This window comes from Rhagoletis pomonella, unplaced genomic scaffold (genome assembly GCF_013731165.1).
Source record: "Rhagoletis pomonella isolate Grant_MI unplaced genomic scaffold, Rhpom_1.0 Rhpom_scaffold_03935, whole genome shotgun sequence".
NCBI classification, from domain to species: domain Eukaryota; kingdom Metazoa; phylum Arthropoda; class Insecta; order Diptera; family Tephritidae; genus Rhagoletis; species Rhagoletis pomonella.
Window position 1 is genome coordinate 1 of NW_023462486.1, and position 18,762 is coordinate 18,762.

At 36.5% G+C, this 18,762-nt stretch overlaps 1 protein-coding gene across 1 annotated transcript; it reads left to right on the forward strand.

Moving 5' to 3' along the window:
• Positions 1-6,992: 6,992 nt before the first annotated feature.
• On the forward strand, positions 6,993-18,701 carry LOC118754460 (tyrosine 3-monooxygenase-like; the record flags this gene model as incomplete). The annotated part of the gene is given in 7 exon segments (XM_036489337.1): positions 6,993-7,338; positions 11,587-11,698; positions 12,717-12,845; positions 13,132-13,215; positions 14,074-14,893; positions 15,899-16,025; positions 17,439-18,701. Coding segments are annotated over 7 exon segments (1,740 nt in total). The 3' UTR covers positions 17,838-18,701.
• Between the last annotated feature and the right edge of the window lie 61 nt (positions 18,702-18,762).

An 18,762-nucleotide genomic window follows, 5' to 3' on the forward strand; every position in this document is an offset into this window, starting at 1 on the left:
GAATTCCTAAGAAAATTCGCTTACGCATTGGCGCTATATACGCGAGTGCATAGTAGAGTCGAAGCAAGAAATTCGCTGCCTGGGAAATACCGATAAGAAACCAGATTGCCTCTGCTAGACAAGCAGACAGCTGGTTTAACAACGTGGAACTTGATGTTGATAGCGCAAATAGTTTTTGCTTAATAATTGTTTCATTTGAATTTGAATTGGCTTAAATAATGTGTGTGTGTTATCGACGTCACAAGCATTGTTTGTTAGCCATATGGAATATTTGCTAAGCTTATTACGGTGTATCAGCTATGACTTCATTGATATGCAAATGTAATTTTCCTTTTTACTATATATTCGTATGCCTTAGATAAGATAGCCATACCGTCCAAGAGTGAACCGCAGGAGGACAGAGGCGTCGCTAGTTGCTCCATATTCGGTGGCAGCATTTCATGGGTGCCTTTCCTTGCCGGGTCATCAGCCAAGCAGATTCCTGCGTTATCACTGCGGCCCGACACCGTTATAAGCGTTACTAAGAAGTACTTCGATGCGATTTATAAAGAGGTATGACATTCCCTTACCTATTTCGGCCCTGATGTCCACCTAACTATCAGAGTATAAGCTAACCGCCCCAGGCCAACGTCACACCCGTTAGCAATGAGTCTACCCCTTCCACGATGGCAACTATTTGCGGCTAAAACACAGCTCCGCCGGAAGAATGAACATAATTTTGACGAAGAACTCCCGGCAGAACACACCTCCATAAACCTTGCCTTCAAGTTTTGATTCGTCCGTGAAGAAGTTTACCGCTCTCTTCTTCTAGTAACCACGCCCTACCCAGTCCTCTCTAGAGAGTAAGAATATGTTGTATTGCGGAACGATTTTCCGTTATCCCTTGTCAATTTTGGTTTGGAGACAAACCGGTTTCGTCGTTGTGTCATCTTCAGTGTAATTTTTCGATCTATCTAGAATCGGAGGAAGCTATTTAGAACGAAAAATTATACTGAAGACGGCCTTTCTGGCATTTTTTATTTGCTTTTAACGTAGTGTTTTAGCCTTCATAGTTCACTCGAAAACTTCACTTTCAGAAAGCATGCTTGCCATGCTTTGCCCAATCTACAGGAAGAGCAACCCCACCATATACGCCCACTATCGCGAGATCAGCCTTCTAAGCCTGTTTAAACTCTAAAGTCTAAACTAAATTATTGCGTAAAAAGCTCAAGTGAACTGCCCGTTCTCATGTATACGATGACATTATTTGAATAGGCGGCTCTTGTAGTGGTCGAGATCAAGATTCTACGGAAGACACACATTTATAACGGCGGTTGCGGGGGATGATGGAACCTGTGTGAGCTTTAGAGCGAAGGTAGGCATTCTCTGCGTTGGAGAGATCAGCGTTAGCTTCAGTCGGTATTTCTAATTGGCGTCAGCTAGCTAGAAGAAGGCATGCCTGGCGTGCGAAGTTGAACTCGGCAAAAATGGTTTAAGTGGTTACAGCGCAAGTTAAGAAGGAGAAGACGATTTTGAAGAAATACAGCGCAAGTTAAGAAGAAGAAGAAGATTTTAAAGAAATATGATCCTGATCGGGCAAGTATTTCAAGAGAGTCAAAAAACTCACGTGATTTTGGTCAACGATGAGCAATCACATTTTTATGTTATTGAAGGATGCTTTGGCAGTACAACTGATTCCAAAATGTATCAACCCATCAAATTTCGAAAATTTTGCCTGACCAAGCTCCGACAGTTTGTAAAGCATTATTTATATTCCTCGTGCTTGGACTTTTGTCATCTTCTTCAGTGGCACTATGGCGAATATCATCCGCAGCACTTCGACGACTAGTATTTTGTACAGAATGCTTTCCACAAAAGACTATCGAACGAATATGAGAGAACATTCTGCATTGGCATCGAATGATTTATGGGACGACAAAAAACATAAAATTTATTCTTGTTTCTATGTGAAATAAAATACTTATGCTACTATCTTTTTTAATCACTTATTGGTTTTATATTCAATATCATCAGGGCTACTGCGTTCAGGGTGCTCTGTAACTACTGGCATGTATTCGAGCTTTTAATTTAATTTAAAATAATGCGTAGAAAACACACACACATGTAACTTACTTGAAATTCTCAATGCCTAACGGACTCCAGATATTTATCTTAATTTAATTAGCGACTTTGAACTATTTGAACTCCCGTGAAAGGGAATTTGATTAAACTCTGACCTAAGCGAAACTTCCTTGATGAAATTCCTTCGAAAGCAGTCATAATGAGATATGGTCGAGTAGCGACAAAAGCATCCGTATTCGCTTCGCATAATGCTAATTACAAATAGATCATGTATCTATGGTTGGTTGTTGAGCCACAGTTGCACCTCAACGAACGTGTGTGTATGTATGTATATATATATATAGAATGCAGTTCAATCACGTAGGCATACATAAGTACATATGTACATACATAAATATTTTAACGAATGTTAGCTTCTAACGATACTCATAGGTGCTTGCCGGATTTATCACTCATGCCGGCTGTCAACAAGTGAATGTTGCTGGCAAATCAAAGCTAATTCATCGCGTTTAAGTAGGAAAACAAACTTGGAAATATTTCTTACTTGGTAGGTAGGTAGTAAATAGCACATAACTAAAGATTAATGCGATTCGCAATTTTCTTTGTTGCCACTAATTAAAGATTTCTTCTTGCTCAATTTGCGCAAAAGTTAAAAATAACTACACAGATACATATTTGAGAATTTGCAGAGTTCAATGATTAGCTTCGTGGATAATGAACAATTCTTCTTGTACAAATAGTTTGGGCGTAGATACTTTTATGTTCGTACCCCATGCTGGTTTGTTTGAGTTTGATGGCTTTTATTATTTCAAATTTTTATGAGAGTATGCTACATTCATTGGAATATACGCAAATATACATACATATGTATATATATAGTTAAACGCACGTGCCACTGTATTTTTTTCGTCTGATATTTTTTGAGCAAAAATAATCGGCAAATTTTTTGTTAAGCATTTATACAAAAAAAAAAAAAACAAATTAAACTTTTAACCGGAAATTTGCGAAAGGTGCTCAAAAATCATGAAAATGTTTGAATATTAATAGAAAAACAAAAACACCGCGAAATCACGAAAAAATCGCCATGAAAGGAAAAAGACCCGAAAAAAAGCCACGAAAAGCTTTTCGCATTAGGTTTCTATAGAAAAAATCAAAAAAGCGGAGATGGAAAATTTTCAAATTGTACCAATTTAAAGAAAAAAATTTAGTTAAATTTGGACAAGTGTATCTAAAAAACTATTCTATTTTTGTATATAAGCTCTTTCATAGTTCCCCAATATTTCATTAATAGCACGAAGATAACCTACAAAAGCGTATCCTACTTTGGAATCCACGCCAAAAGTTGCACCCAAGCTGAGAGGAACCTTTTCCGGCACCAAATGATGAAGCAGGGATTGTTAAATGGTTTTTCGAGGAATTCGATAAATTAAAAAAAAAGTCGTAAAAGTTTTTTAATTTTCTTTTCCCAAACATTCAGACACACGGCGGTCGGCCAGGCACAGTTTAATCTTTCTCGAATTCCCGTCAAAAGATCAATAAAAGCATTGGAGTAAAGAATTTTGACAACAACAAGTCTTAGGTAATAATAATTATTTGCTGGCCAGGGCAGCTTGCGATAAAATGCGAAGATTAATTGCCTATGAATTTTTGCTGGCTAAAAACCTATTCGAAGATCATTTCGGAGGTCCTCATAGTTTATTCAAAGTCAACAAAAATAAGGAAAACAATTTTTCAAACGTTGTAGAGTCACCTGATGCCTAGGGGAAAATCTTCTAATTTCTCAAGGGCCTTTTAAAATTAAACTTATTCAAACTTTCTAATGGACTTTTTATGCAGCAAAACCAAGGCTCCAAACCACGAACCGAACCATTTTTATTTTCAAATGCCAAAATCGAACCGAAAACCACTCCAAAAAATGGTTCGATTCGGTTCAAAATCCACTAAAGGATTTTGCAAATTTTTTAAAACACAACTTTGTTTGAAAATGCAACCCTATGGTAAAACTTGAAATGTTTTTATATGGAAGAAAACGCATATCACCGCAAGCAACAAAAAAAAAAATCAAAAATCGGTGCGAATTTTAAGGTATGTAATTCAAACCTGCATCATATTACAGTACATTGAATGAGCTAAAAAACTGCATACTCGGTTTATTTTTGTTCTGATTAAAAAGTTTGAAACTATAATGAAATTTTGTTGAAGTTTGTAGATTTTTCCTAATTTTCGTACAGAGTTTGAAATTTGGATTTATATCGTTGTTGTTATATAAAATTTTATTCTATTATTTATTTTTATTCTAAATTTTATTTTATTATTTATATAAATTTTTTTTCTGGAAATTCCCATTAAATAAAATATATATGAAACTTGAAAAATTTTCATAATTTTGGCAAAAATTTTTAAATTTGTATTTATTCGGTTTTTGTTAGACGATTAACTATACTTAAAAAAATTAACATTAAATAAACAAAAAAAAATATAGCCAAAATTTTTGAAATACCGAGTGCCTATTTATTTTTTCGCCAATATACATGCGAATATTTGAATTTAATCTCAATAACAAAGCCTTTTATTTTTTAACCGATTTCACAAAAAGGAGAAGTTTATCAGTTCGTCGGAATATTTTTTTTCTTTTATGTATGGTACCGCATAACTTTGGACCACGTTAACCGATTTCTATAATTCTTTTTTTTTTTGAAGGAACTGTGTTACGTCACAGGTGGTCCCATTCTAATTTGGTTTAAATCCGATCATTGGATCATGAAGAAATTAACGATAATCTTACATTTTTATATGAGAATTTGGAATCGGTTTCATTTTTTGGCTAAAACTTTCTATATACTACATAGATTTCTCATATTTTTGAAAAATTTGTAACCGGCTCTTGAACCGGTACAAGCGTTTTCTAAGCGGTTCGAACAACTGCACCGAACCGCACCGTTTTTTGGAGTGGTTTGCAGCGCTGATCAAAACTTAAATCCTTCGAAATACTTTACGATGAAGAGTGATTTTGACCGTTAAAGGTCAACATACTTATATTTGGTATTTTTAATTTTAATTAGATAATTATTTTAAGAAAATATTTACTGTACATTAGAGTGAATCACATTGATATTGTTTTCCCTAGGAAAAATAGATTTTATTATTACTTATTTAAGATTTCCGCTAAAATATTTTGGTAAAATATTAAGATTTACCTGTTACAAAATACCTCCAAAAAATGAGCTTTGTTTTATATAAAAATAAGTTTAAAAAATTTTTTTTTTTACTAAAAACTCACCTCAGATGATAGAAGTGCTTAAGCTTAGAATCAAAATAATGAGATTTTTGAAGGTATTTTCATATCGTCTCGCTCACATAAATCTTATTATTTTCCGAAATATTTTGGCAGACGCCTTAAAATATAATAAATCGCAACTTTTTTTTAGTAATGCACCTTATTGTACATATGTATGAACATAGGCATGTAGATAATTTTTTTTTTGCAAATAATATACAAACTGGCGGTTTTGGAATCTAAAGTAATTTTCATTGAAATAATTTCTCGTCTTTTTAAGCAAAACTATGTTTGGAACACATAAATTGGAATCCTTTCGAGCTAATGGTTTAATATGCATACGTACATATAGGCATGTATAAATATCGGTCGAAAATTCCCCGCCATAATATAAGGAACAACACTGGATTTTCCCGGAAAGACTGACCCAAAATTAGAAAGTGTATGAAGTTAAAAACACAAACATAACAGATACGTACGCATGCATGCGTATCCGCCATATATAACAAAAAAAAAAATAGCATTAAAAAAAAAAAAAAAAAAAGGCCAAAAAGGTTTTCTCCGAGAACAGCGTGCTAATGACGCGCCGCCGAGGTTTATGATGACGCGCGCAAGCGTGCTAAACCAGCTCACTTTGGCCGACGCTCACCTGTCGCGCGCTCAATTTTGAACTCAGCTGACAGCGCAGCGCGTTTTGCTGGACCAAACCAAAAATCACACAGCACATAACAGAGATCGGCAACAACAAAGGTAATGCAACAGCGCACTAGCCCGCCGGGTGATTCCAATACCATCGATTCACGTCAGCATCTCAGCGGTGAGCGCATATGAATGAGCGAGCGTCGTTTTCAATAGAATTCACTCTGTAACTTGAACTTGATGTGCGCAAGCGTGAGGGAACCCCACGACCAGCGGCCAACAAGTCATTTGTTTTCGATACAATATTTTTGTTTGTTTGTATTTCTTTTTGGCAGTTGTGATGCTGCGAGAGACAGGGAGAGAGCGCATCTTGTGCTAACCGACGCGCTGATGACGTCTTCATCACCTGTTAAGCAAAAAAAAAAAACAAAACAACACAACCTGTAGCAGCTTTTCGAGCGGTCACTTCGAGATGCCCATCTGCACGCTCTCCGTTCACAGCCCCAACGCGCGCGCACACCCGCATACACACACACACACACACCGAAACACTGAGTCTCACACTTGCGCCACCGCCACCCCAAGAGCAACGACGCCGCGGCAGCTTCGGCTCGGCGGCTCTTTTTGTCGTTTCGTACCTACCGTACGTACGCGTTGAGGGTATTTAAGCGACCGCCGCCGGACACCAGACATGCATTGATTCGCTATCATTCGCTCTTAAGACTTGCCACTTTGTTTAAGAAGTTAAGTAGTTTGTTAAATAAATATTAATTAAAAACGTTGTGTTTGTTGTAATATACACAAAATATAAAAAAATAATTAGCTTTTCTGCCTGCTAGTAAATTTACACTTACAACGCGAAAGGATACAAAAGTTATATATCGAAAAGTTCACAAAAAGTTTCGATAACTGGAAATTTTGCAATTTAAAATACGAAAAGAAGTATCAAGTCGATAAGGATATCAAGTCGCTGATCCTGTGAATTTCGTTAAAGAAAGAACAAAACGAATACATACGTAAAAATTGTGTGATTTCTGGAGCTGCATAGACGCAAACACACGTTAGAGGCAAACTACTTTAAAGTTTAATTAACAGAAATTTGGGCAAGAAAATTTTTTGTTGTTGTGAAATAAGCAGTGAAAGTGCATTTCGTAGGCTTATTTCGGAAAACAGTTGTAAAATAAACAGATAAAAAATTAAAATAAAACAAAAGTGTAACATATTGCACTTTGCGTTCAAATTTTGAATTTTCTTCATACAAGTAATTTTATAAAAAACCAAAACCAAACAAAATGATGGCCGTAGCTGCTGCACAAAAGAATCGCGAAATGTTCGCTATCAAAAAATCCTACAGTATTGAGGTGAGTTGAATGTGAAATTTTGACATGTTTTTTTAGGGTTTTGATTGGAACTAAAAAAAGTGAAAACCCAAAAAGGTTTTCATTGAAAGTTTAAAAAATATTTTTTTCAAATACGAATGCAACTATTAAAATTCTAAAGCATTTTGTGTTGGAAAACTTGATCAACTAAATTATTTGTGTTAAAAAAATTTTAAATATTTTTTTTTTTTAGATCCAAAATCGAAATAAAAGCAATAAGTAATATTTTCTTGCGCTCAAGGAATCTTCAAACTTAAAAAAATTTTAATTATTCTTTACGAACATTGCCAGAAAAAAACACTTTTAAACTTAAAATGTCCGTTTTTGTAATACATTCTTTAGAGAAAAAACTGTAAAAATGCAAGAAATATGAAAATATTTGTCAGTGTTGGCTCCAAGATTTTTACACAAAATTATAAGATTCAAAAGCTTCTTTTCCACTTAGCTTACAAAACGTTATACAAAAAATTAAAAAATTACAAAATATTTATTTAAATAAAATTAGTTATATTTTTTGTTTATTTCTTTCCATTCCTTATAATTTAAGCTAGCCAGAGTTTTGAACAGTTTAACTTTGAAAAAAAAAACCTAAAAGTTTTTTAAATCTTTCAAACAAAAAAAAAAAAATAAAAATTATAAAAATAACAAAAAAAAATTTAGTATTGTTTTTAATTTAATTTTTATTTTTTTAATTATAAATAATTTAAAATAAAACAAAAACTTAAAGAACAAGTTTTAAAGCATTTGTTGATAGATCAGTGGTGTCTAAAAGATGCAAATAAAATATCAGTATAACTTTGAGCAATTGTGTTTTAAATTAATTAAAAAAATGAATTATGCACCTTTTGATCTTAAATTTTATCTTTTAAAAATTTTTTATTTAAATTTTAGTACCCATAGAAATTTTATATGTGTTAACTATACACATTTTTTTGTAAAAAAATGTTATTAAATTCCGACTTTTTAAATTTTTAAAACTTAAAAACTTTTGACACCTCTTAAATTTATAATTAAAAAAAAAATCTATATTAAAATGGCGAATTTGTACATCAAATAATTTGCAAACTTTTCAATGAAAAATTATAATTTTTTTTTTTGGTAAAAAGAATGTTTGTTTTTCTAACACAAAAGCAGCTTCCAAAAAAGTTAAGCACCAAAGCTCGAATTACGGGCTTCCCTCCGATAATGTTTCACGAATCGAGCCCTAACCGCCAAAATGGTGTAAGCGATTTTTTTTCAATTCCTTTTTTTTTGATGCAGAAATGTTCCTAGAGCATCCAGATGCATTTCTGCATCAAAAATAAAATTTTGAAAAAATGTCGCTGACATCTTTTTGGCGGTGAAGCCATTGCTAATTTTTTCCCACATAAACCCATACAAAATAGCTAGATGGGGTCTACGTGACAATTGTCAAATACATCAAAGTAAACTTAGCAAATTTTGTGGGAATTTTTATATTTCAAATATTAAAAAAAAAACCGGTCATTAACAAAGATAACATCAATTTACGCAAAGCTGCAATGCAACTCAGCTGCCTATCAGCATTGATCACTTTATCAAACAAAAGCCACCACTATTCAAGCTTTTGGTCACCTGTTGGCGACGTGAAGGGAAGCGCTGGGAAACTTTTCAGTGACAACATAAATAACAGTAAAGTTATTTAACTAAATATTCAAATAAAGCGTCGAAGAGTGAAAGTGGGTGTGTGCCAACGAACGGCAGCTGGACAGAAGAGCAAAAATAAAAACTTGAATAAAAAATGGGCAAGAAAAGCTGCAAGTAAACTCTGCACAATTGATCACTTGTCAGCGAGGCAATGAAATCGCTTTAAAAAATTGCTTGCCGCCACTGATGTTCATACTTTTCCCTCTCCATATTTTTCCAAAACTGCCCATCATCTGCGTAACTTAAAAACTTGCCACTCTTTCATCAGCTTTTTCCACACTTGACCGTGTGCCTAAAATTTGCTGTCATGCGAAGGTCATTGCTACAAAAAAAAAAATTAAATTTGTAATCACAACATCGCTAACAGAAAAATGACATAAATTCTATTTAGTCCATTATGGCCAAAATTTTGTCGCATTTGTCTTAATTTTTTTATAATAATCTTAAAAAAATCAACTGGCAATATACTTCCTGCTTGACACGAGCTTCGATTTTCAAGACAAAAATTTATTTATAAATAATACAATATTTAATGTAGCACAAATCCCATTGTTTGCCCAATAATGCGCACTGATATCTCAATAGTGGACTTAAGCTTATTATCTGCAGCTATCCCAAACTCATTCATAAACAAATTTATACAAATTTGACACTTAAAGCTGTCAAAATACATCCACTTAAACGTTCACGCGCTACGGCCACAACTTGATAACTCAATTTGGATGCTGGTTATTTAAGATTACGAACGAAAGTTCAAAATATAGGCAAGAAAAAAAAACAACAACAATGTACAACAAAAGCAATAACAACAACGCAAGCTGAATATATATAAATATATTCAAAATTATGTCGCGCGCTAAGAGTTGGCCTCAAAGTCAATACGAAGCGATCTGTGGCGTGCGCGCATGCGCGTAGTACAGAGAGAAAAAATTAAGATATTCATTTTTCAACGCAAGCCACGAGCATTTTTCACACACATAAGTATGCAGTGTAAAAAAAAAAATAACAGAAACAACAATAAACAACGAGCACAGCATTTTTCCGCTAAGACTTTGTTTTTCTTTTTGTTATGTATTTTGCTATCATCTTTTGCTACCCAAAACCAGTTATTAGCCGGTAAATTTTTATTTTTTTTATTCGCTGCTGCTTGCTAATAAAACAAAGAGCTCGAAAAATGATCACTTATAAATGCGTTTACGCTTGCGCTGTTGAGTTGTCAACACTTCCAAAATCATCGAAAAAGAAAAAAAAATGAAATCAAAGAGCCTCGCAGCAGCAGCACTACTTTCGTTTTCAACAACTTCCAAGTGGCAAACTCAGCAGCAGCAGCGGCGGCGGCGATTTTGTAACCGGCAACGCCATACATTGCAGACTCATATGAGCATGCACAGCAACAACAACAACGACAACAACCACTAAACAAAGCGCCTCACTGTTAAGCAGCGACCATTATGCGCGTAGAGTTCAGTGGAGCATTGGGCCAATCAACCAACAGCCGCAGCAGCCAGCCATGGTAATGCGGATGGTCAACTGGTTGGTTGGTTGGTTGGCCAGTCTACCTACAGGTGTGATGAAATGCCTGTTCGTTGTTGTTGTTGTTGTTGTTATTGTAATACACTGAGCATCTTCATAAGCATATATTTATGTATTTGTTTAAATTGTGTCATACGAAAATAATATGTTGACTGAGGATGATGAATAATTGTAGGGAAGTATGTATGTATGTCGATGGCGCAGTTGCGGCGGGCCCGTTTACTTGGACAAAACAAAAGCAAAAAAAATAAAAAAAAAAATAAAAGTAAACAAAAATCATATTGCATAAGTGTCAAGTGATCTGCAGGCAGGCATTTAACGCGGAAAATATTCCACAACTCACTGCGTGCGAAGACTTTGTTTGACATTAAATGGCGATTGTTAGCCAAAATCCTCCAGGAAAAAAAGATTTAAATTTCAGTGGCTAATACCCTTCTCAACTTGATTTTTTGTACTTATTTGCCCTCCCCAACATTTCAGCCTTTGTGACACTCATATCCACAATTTTTTCCTTCATAGTCGTTTAAGCTGCGATTGATGCGCCAATTTCCCGCTCATATCCGCTTTAGCACTTTTCAAGTGTCTACTGTTCTCCAACATACATATATTCACGCACACATAAAAGTCCTCAAACTGATTTCGTGAGTGCGTGCTTGCAGCATGTCACCCCCAACCTCAAGTACCCAACACACACACACCCCCACATGCAGTTAAACACTCAACGCAACGTTCAACAATTTAAGTGGAAAAGGCGCTTAAAAGCTTTTTAGCCAATGGCAACACATTACTCCGGTTGTAGTGGTTGCGGTGATGGTGGTGGTGGTGGTGGTGGCTGGCCACTAATGCTATTAGGGTGCGTAAGACTGAGAAATGAAAATGTAATGAAAATGAGAAAAGTAAAGAGAGAAAATATGTATATTGAAGCTAGAGTGGCAGGGGCAAATTACAGACTTGTATTAATTCTTTAATCCGATTTTTAAATAATTAATTTCTAATCTCTAATCTTCCCCTCTCTTCCTCTCTCGTTTACAGAATGGCTATCCATCGCGCCGCCGCTCGTTGGTGGACGATGCACGCTTTGAAAGCCTGGTTGTTAAGCAAAATAAACAAACTGTGCTGGAGGAAGCGCGCCAAAAGACTAACGGTAAGTGAGCGTGTAATTCAAGAAATCAGCGTAAAATAGAGAAAAACGAGATAAAAATAAAAACAAAAACTAGAATTATAGCTAAATATATAAGCATGGGTAGCGCGTTCTCAAATAACTAATTAAAAATGTAGGATCAATGTTTTCAAAATTTACAGGCATAAGCTAAACTTAGTAAAAGAATTTAATAAAAAAATTTTGGAATTTCTGTCTGAAAAACTGTTTCCGATATTTCTTTTTCGATTCTCCTCTGTTCTTATGTGCTATACTTTACTTACTCTTGGAATTGAAATTGCAAGCATTTTGTTTGCGCAATCTGGCTACAGCTTTATGCCACATTTATAAAGGTTAGAGTTTTGATCTATGGTTCTAATTTTTTTTTATAACGAAAGGCAAGAAAAGGAATGATGACCCTATTTAGTTGTTTCCTCTCTGCAACTACGTTAAATAGACATGGAGATGAGCATAGGGTAAAATTCTAAAAAAAGTTATAAGGAAATTATTGAAATATTAAAAAAAAAAATATGTGTGTAAAAAAACAGTTTTCCTTTGCTTTGGCTTAAAGCTGCAAAATAAATATAAAAAATTCCAAAAAAAAAAAAATTATATTCAACATTTATGAGCGTAGAAAATGGTATTCACAAAAAACATAATCAAAAAGAATTAGTCAAATTCCGACAACTCTTTGGACTCGGTGATGAATTAATTTTGTGAAATTTCATAAAAAAATTTTGTTTATAATTTTTATTTATATTTAAAATTTTTTTCAATTTGAAAACAGTTTATCACTTTATACGTGAATTCGATGATAAATTTAGTTTGTGAATTCTAGTAAAAATTTGAATAGAATTTTTTTTCTGGGTTACTTTTTCTAAAACTTCCTATTCATGCTTAATTTGATTTTAGGTATATTTTGTGTTTAACTTTTTGTTTATTATTTATTTATAATTTTTGTAAACTTTTTATTTATGTTTTTTTTTTATTTTTATTTTATTATTTTTTTATTTCGGTCACATAGACGAGGCCACTTTGGAGGAATGCATCCAGCAAGCTAAGGGTGCTCCAATTGAGCAAGAAATCGTATTGCAAGCCGATCAGTCAATTGAGAATGTGGAAATGCCAGCTGAAGTACAAGAAATCCTTGAAGGTATATTGAATGAAAAATAGGGCTATTTATTTCGGAATTTGATTTTGACTTAAAATTTTTAAATTTGCTTTTATTTAAATGTTTACCATTTTTAACTTTGTTTTATATTCATTCGAAGTTTTTTTTAGTATTAAAATATTTAAAATTTTTTAAATTTTTAATTTAATATTTTAATTTTACATTCTTTCACGCTTACTTACCATTATTTAATATTTGTTTACTATTTTGTATTAATTTTATTTCGTTTTATTTATTTTATTTTCATTTTTCCATTGAAATGACTCAGAATCCCATAACGAAACCGTCAATGCCTCATTGGGTGCAGCTGCACAGGGTGAAGGCAGCAACAATGACAGCAATAACGCAAATGGTAAGCAAGCAACAGTTGGCGACGACACACATACAAACATAAATCCCAGGCAGGCTTAGGGTTAATAGCAGAATCAAAAAAAAAATAAAAAGAACCTACCATCAAATGCATTATGATTATGATGAAGCATTTGCCATTTAATACGCTTACTTCCTACGCCCACACATACTCCACATATAAGCCATAGCAGCAAGCAAGCCAGCAAGGACGTACGCTAGCATATGTAAGGATGTGCGTCGAGTGCGGCACGTACGCACAACATTTCAAATGTGAAAATCGCACATTTCCTTTTAACATTTCTCGTAGCATTTCCATTTGCCATTGCATACACTTATGCCGATGCTATTTTCATAGCGTTGATTTTATTATGTCACACTCAATGAATAAGGAAGGTGCTTGGCTGGAGGGTGGGTGTGAGCGGTGATAAAAGAGAAATCTATCACGCTTGACTGCGCGCTAACAATGCAGAGTAGAAGAAAAGCAAAAAAAAGGAGCAGCAAAATTGTAGTTAAAGCCTCTTTGCAATTTCGCGCCACACACACACATTCATCCGTTTTCAAGCAGCCAAGCGACTGAGTTGTGTATTTTTAGCCCACACATTTGTCAACTAGTTCTGTCATTCCGCTTCTTATTCATTCTTAATGCGACTATGTCATAAGCGCAATTGACTTTTGCATTAAACCACTTGTTAAGCGTGCTGAGCATGCAAAGCGGATTTAAGTGGCTTATATTTAACATCACTAGTTATGGAAATCAACGTTAGAAACTATCGCGCGCAATTACTTTGTTAACACACACATGAACTTATGCTCTCTTTCTCTCCTTCTCTCGTTTTCTCTCCCCCCCCACCACGTACAGATGCCGGTCTCACCGAGGAAGAAGTTTTACTCGCCAACGCCGCCGCTGAATCTACCGAAGCGGAGAATGCCATGCAGAGCGCAGCGCTCATTGTACGCCTCAAGGAGGGCATCTCCTCGCTCGGTCGCATACTGAAGGCGATCGAAACCTTCAAGGGTGCCGTACAACATGTCGAATCGCGCGTCTCACGCGAGCAGGGCGTCGATCATGATGTACTCATTAAGGTCGACATGACACGCGGCAACCTGTTGCAACTCGTGCGTTCACTGCGTCAATCGGGCTCGTTCAATAGCATCAGTCTCTTGGCTGAACACAATATCAGCGTGAAGGCACCATGGTTCCCCAAGCATGCTTCCGAATTGGATAACTGCAATCACTTGATGACCAAATACGAACCCGATTTGGATATGAACCATCCCGGTTTTGCGGATAAAGTCTATCGCCAACGCCGCAAGGAAATTGCGGAAATTGCTTTCGCTTACAAATACGGCGATCCAATTCCATACATCGAATACACCGATGTTGAGGTGAAGACTTGGCGTTCGGTGCTCTTGACTGTCATCGATTTGGCGAAGAAGCATGCTTGCCAAGAATATCGCGCCGCTTTCCAGATGTTGCGCGACGAGGAAATCTTCGTCGAACACCGGCTGCCACAATTGCAAGAGATGTCGGACTTTTTGCGTCGCAACACCGGCTTTACACTACGTCCCGCTGCTGGTCTATTGACCGCACGCGATTTTCTCGCCTCGCTGGCATTCCGCATCTTCCAGAGCACACAATATGTGCGTCACGTCAACTCACCATTCCACACACCCGAACCGTAAGTGTTTGCCGTAAGCGTAGTAGAATTAAGAAATTTTTAGGTAGGTACAATAGAAATATATATATGCATAAGTATGTATGTAGGTAGGAATTGAAGTGGGGTAATTTTGTCGCAGGCGTTGTACTTTGTGCTCTGCTTCCTGCTGCCAGTTGGGCACATTGTTGCGCTGCGAGACAAATTAACTTAAGCATCGTCAAGTAGTAGTCAAAGTACAAAGCAAAATGCACTAATTTCATTTGACAGGAAATATGCTTTCATGTGGCAACAACCACATCGACTGTGGCCTGTGTCGTTCGAGTGGCAGTAGCTGTATAACAATGAAAAGTATCTAAGAGCTCGTCACTTGACGGAAACCTGTAATTGTGTGGGGAAACTTTTGCAGCCTGCTTGGGAGATGGGTCGTTGAGTTGGGGCGTTTGTGAAACAAAAGCTGTAGCCACCGAGCGGATAGTTGACAGGATAGCTGGACGAGTTTTGTGTTGCTGTGTGAAAATGACATTTTTGTTGGCAATTGACGACACTTTAGCACTTTGGCACACTTTAGTAGAGCAGTTCCATTACTGCAGGGTAATTAGTTTAGAAATTTAACTAAGTTTAAGGAGGCAGCTTGGGGCGCTAGTGACCAGCAGCCGTACTTGTTGGCTGCTTAGGGTGATGGGATTGAGTTAAAAGATATTTTCGATGACCATATTGAATTATGAGTGATGTTACATTATTCCTACTTTCAATAATAGGAAGATAGAAGGTTAATTGTAAAAATTTTTTTAATGAAGAACTGAACGAAGCTGGACTTAGTTTCACTTGTGGAGTGGTTTGGGTAGTGGGCTGATGTCACTTAAGTATGGCCTATACTGTCCAGGGTGTTGCAATTACGAGGCTCTAGCTAACTTTAGTTGCACTCATTAGTATTTATTGATTTTATATTTATTTTCTCGTACTTAACCTCACTTTTTACTAATATATGTATCTTTCCATTTTTCTCTCTCCTTCTTTTAATTACAGCGATTGCATTCATGAACTGCTCGGTCATATGCCACTCTTAGCCGATCCTAGCTTCGCACAATTCTCACAAGAGATTGGCTTAGCCTCGTTGGGTGCCTCCGATGAAGAAATCGAAAAACTATCCACTGTAAGTACAAATAAAAACCACAAAAAATCATAAAAAATCATGCTCATGTACCGCGCTTGTTAGCACTATCGCTAATAGCCTTGGCGCCGCATATTTGTTTGCAACGAAAAAAAAAAAAAACAAAAACAAATAATCGAGAATGCACAAATTTACTTATTAAAACAAATTTAATTTTAAAAGTCAAGTGGCACAGTCAGCAACGGCCACCAGCTAAGCAAATCTGGCAACAGCGCCAAGCATGCAGAAATACAACACCACATTAAAAAATATCGATTTGGCATTTAATTTGTCTAAGCGCTCGCTTTAATTGCCAATTTAAACATTTTAGTGCATTTTTAGCAGCTACACCAGTTGTAAGCGCGCGCGCCCACTTAGTCAAAGCCACCCTAGCTAATCACAATAGTTGTGCTAATGCGCTAACACACGAGCGCGCCAGCTGGCAAGGAGAGCGCGCGCGCCGCTAGCGACGGTGAGCATTGCTGCTTGTCTCTGTGCTGTTCACTAGAGTTTGCGCGCGCGCGCTCCTCTATGTGGCCTTAGCTTACGTCGCTTGCGTCCAGCGCACTGAACGCGCCGTCATCTAAACCACCACCATCACTGCCATTGTCACTGCCTCACTGCGCTGGTATGAGCGCGCAAGAACGCGCACCGCCAACGAACGCAAGTTTTCTAAGCCAAGTTTAAGTACTTGCGCGCGCTATCAGGTATCATTACTAGTTGTACTATATATATATAAAAAACTTGGTAGCTGCTTAATTCAAGTTCGTGCGCTTGGCACAGCGCTGGCAGTGGGCATGCTGGGAGGACAAGTGCATTGCTGCAATTATTGGTTAACTTAATCTTGAATTGCATGCGCGCGGCCGCTGTGGGTTGCAATTGCTGCGGCTGATGGCCTTGTGACTGCGCGGCTGTAAACTACACGATTGCCAAAGCCAAAAAAAAAAAGAAATCATGAAAATACGGCAAACATCGACTTTGGCAGCCAAAAAATTCTTAAAAAGCAGCAAAGCTGAAAAAATAATACACAACGAAAAACAAAAAACGAATAAGCACAAGCGTGCAGTTGAAAATTTTGACTTATATTTCCATACAAGTAAGAAGCTTACTTACTTACTACGTAAGAATCATTACTAAATTCAATGCTAAAGCTAAACTATGGCTATTGCGCTTGACAATTGCCAGCGATTGAGGTCAAAAACACTGCTGTCGCTGCTGCTGCTGCTGCTGCTGCTTGCCTGCCAAATCGCGCGCTGCTGTGACCATTGTTGCGCGCCAACAAAGGCCAAGTGTCAGTGTCAAGTTTTCCATTACATCAAACATTTTTTCCCATACGAAAGACAATGCTTCTTCTAAGCGGCGCTTACTAACCACTCCTCCGATTTTGCTTTTTCTTCTGCTTTTTTCGCTCTGCAGGTCTACTGGTTCACCGTTGAATTCGGTCTCTGCAAGGAACACGGTCAGGTGAAAGCCTACGGCGCTGGTCTGCTCTCATCCTACGGTGAACTCTTGCACGCCATTAGCGACAAGTGCGAGCACCGTGCATTCGAGCCCGCCTCCACTGCTGTGCAGCCCTATCAGGATCAGGAATACCAGCCCATCTACTATGTTGCCGAAAGTTTCGAAGATGCCAAAGATAAGTTCCGTCGCTGGGTGTCGACCATGTCGCGTCCATTCGAAGTGCGCTTCAACCCGCACACCGAACGCGTTGAAATTCTGGACTCTGTCGACAAATTGGATACGCTGGTGCAGCAAATGAACACCGAAATCCTGCATTTGACGAATGCCATTGCAAAGTTAAGACGTCCCTTCTAAGCGCATCCGCCAGTCAGGTCCTGACGAAGAACTGGGCACACACACACATTGAGATTGATATGTATGTATGTAGTAGGTGTGGCACGTATGTATGTGCGCGCGCGTGATGTCTGTCTATGCATGTGTAGCCAGCCAAATTCGAACACTCACTCACTCACCAACAAGCACGTATTTTAACTAGTATATGTATAGTAGGTATATATTTTATGTAAGCGGCGGCAACGTAGCGGTTGTGTCGGCAGCTGTGGTCAGCATTTATGTGATAGTGTTGCGCCTCTTATTAAACTCTAAATTGACATGCCGCTTAAAAGTTTTACTATTTTTTATATTTCGTTTTTTTTTTGTTTTTTTGTCTAAATGTTGCCTATGATAATTCTCAATTTTTCGATGTTGTTGTTAATGTTGCTTATAGAAAATATTTACAATTGCGAAATTTTTTTTAATTTTTTAGTTAATTTTTTTTTAAGTTAAAAATTTTCACTTTTGGCACGCTTTTCAGCATTAGTATTGAGTTATTTGCAAAATACCTACATATATATGTACATATGTATGTGTGTGTATAGCACCTCACGTATAGATACGAACAATTTATCTACACCTATCCACCACCCCTACACTACACACCCGCTCACCATCACCTTCACCCCCTTTCTTATTTATTTTATTTGTATATCACTGCAACTGTATTGGACCAAAAAGCAAACATTAGTATTTAAGCAAATTCACAAACTCACACAAACACAAAACACTTAAATGGAAATGAAAAAAAAAAGAAACCAAACACATTCACGCACACAAATGGTGCATTGTTTTTGTATTCGTATTCGTACGTGTATTTGTATTATTTTACTGAATGTATTATTATTTTAATTTTGTATTTTGTTTTTTTTTTTAATTTTCTGAATACTTAATAACTATTTTGATG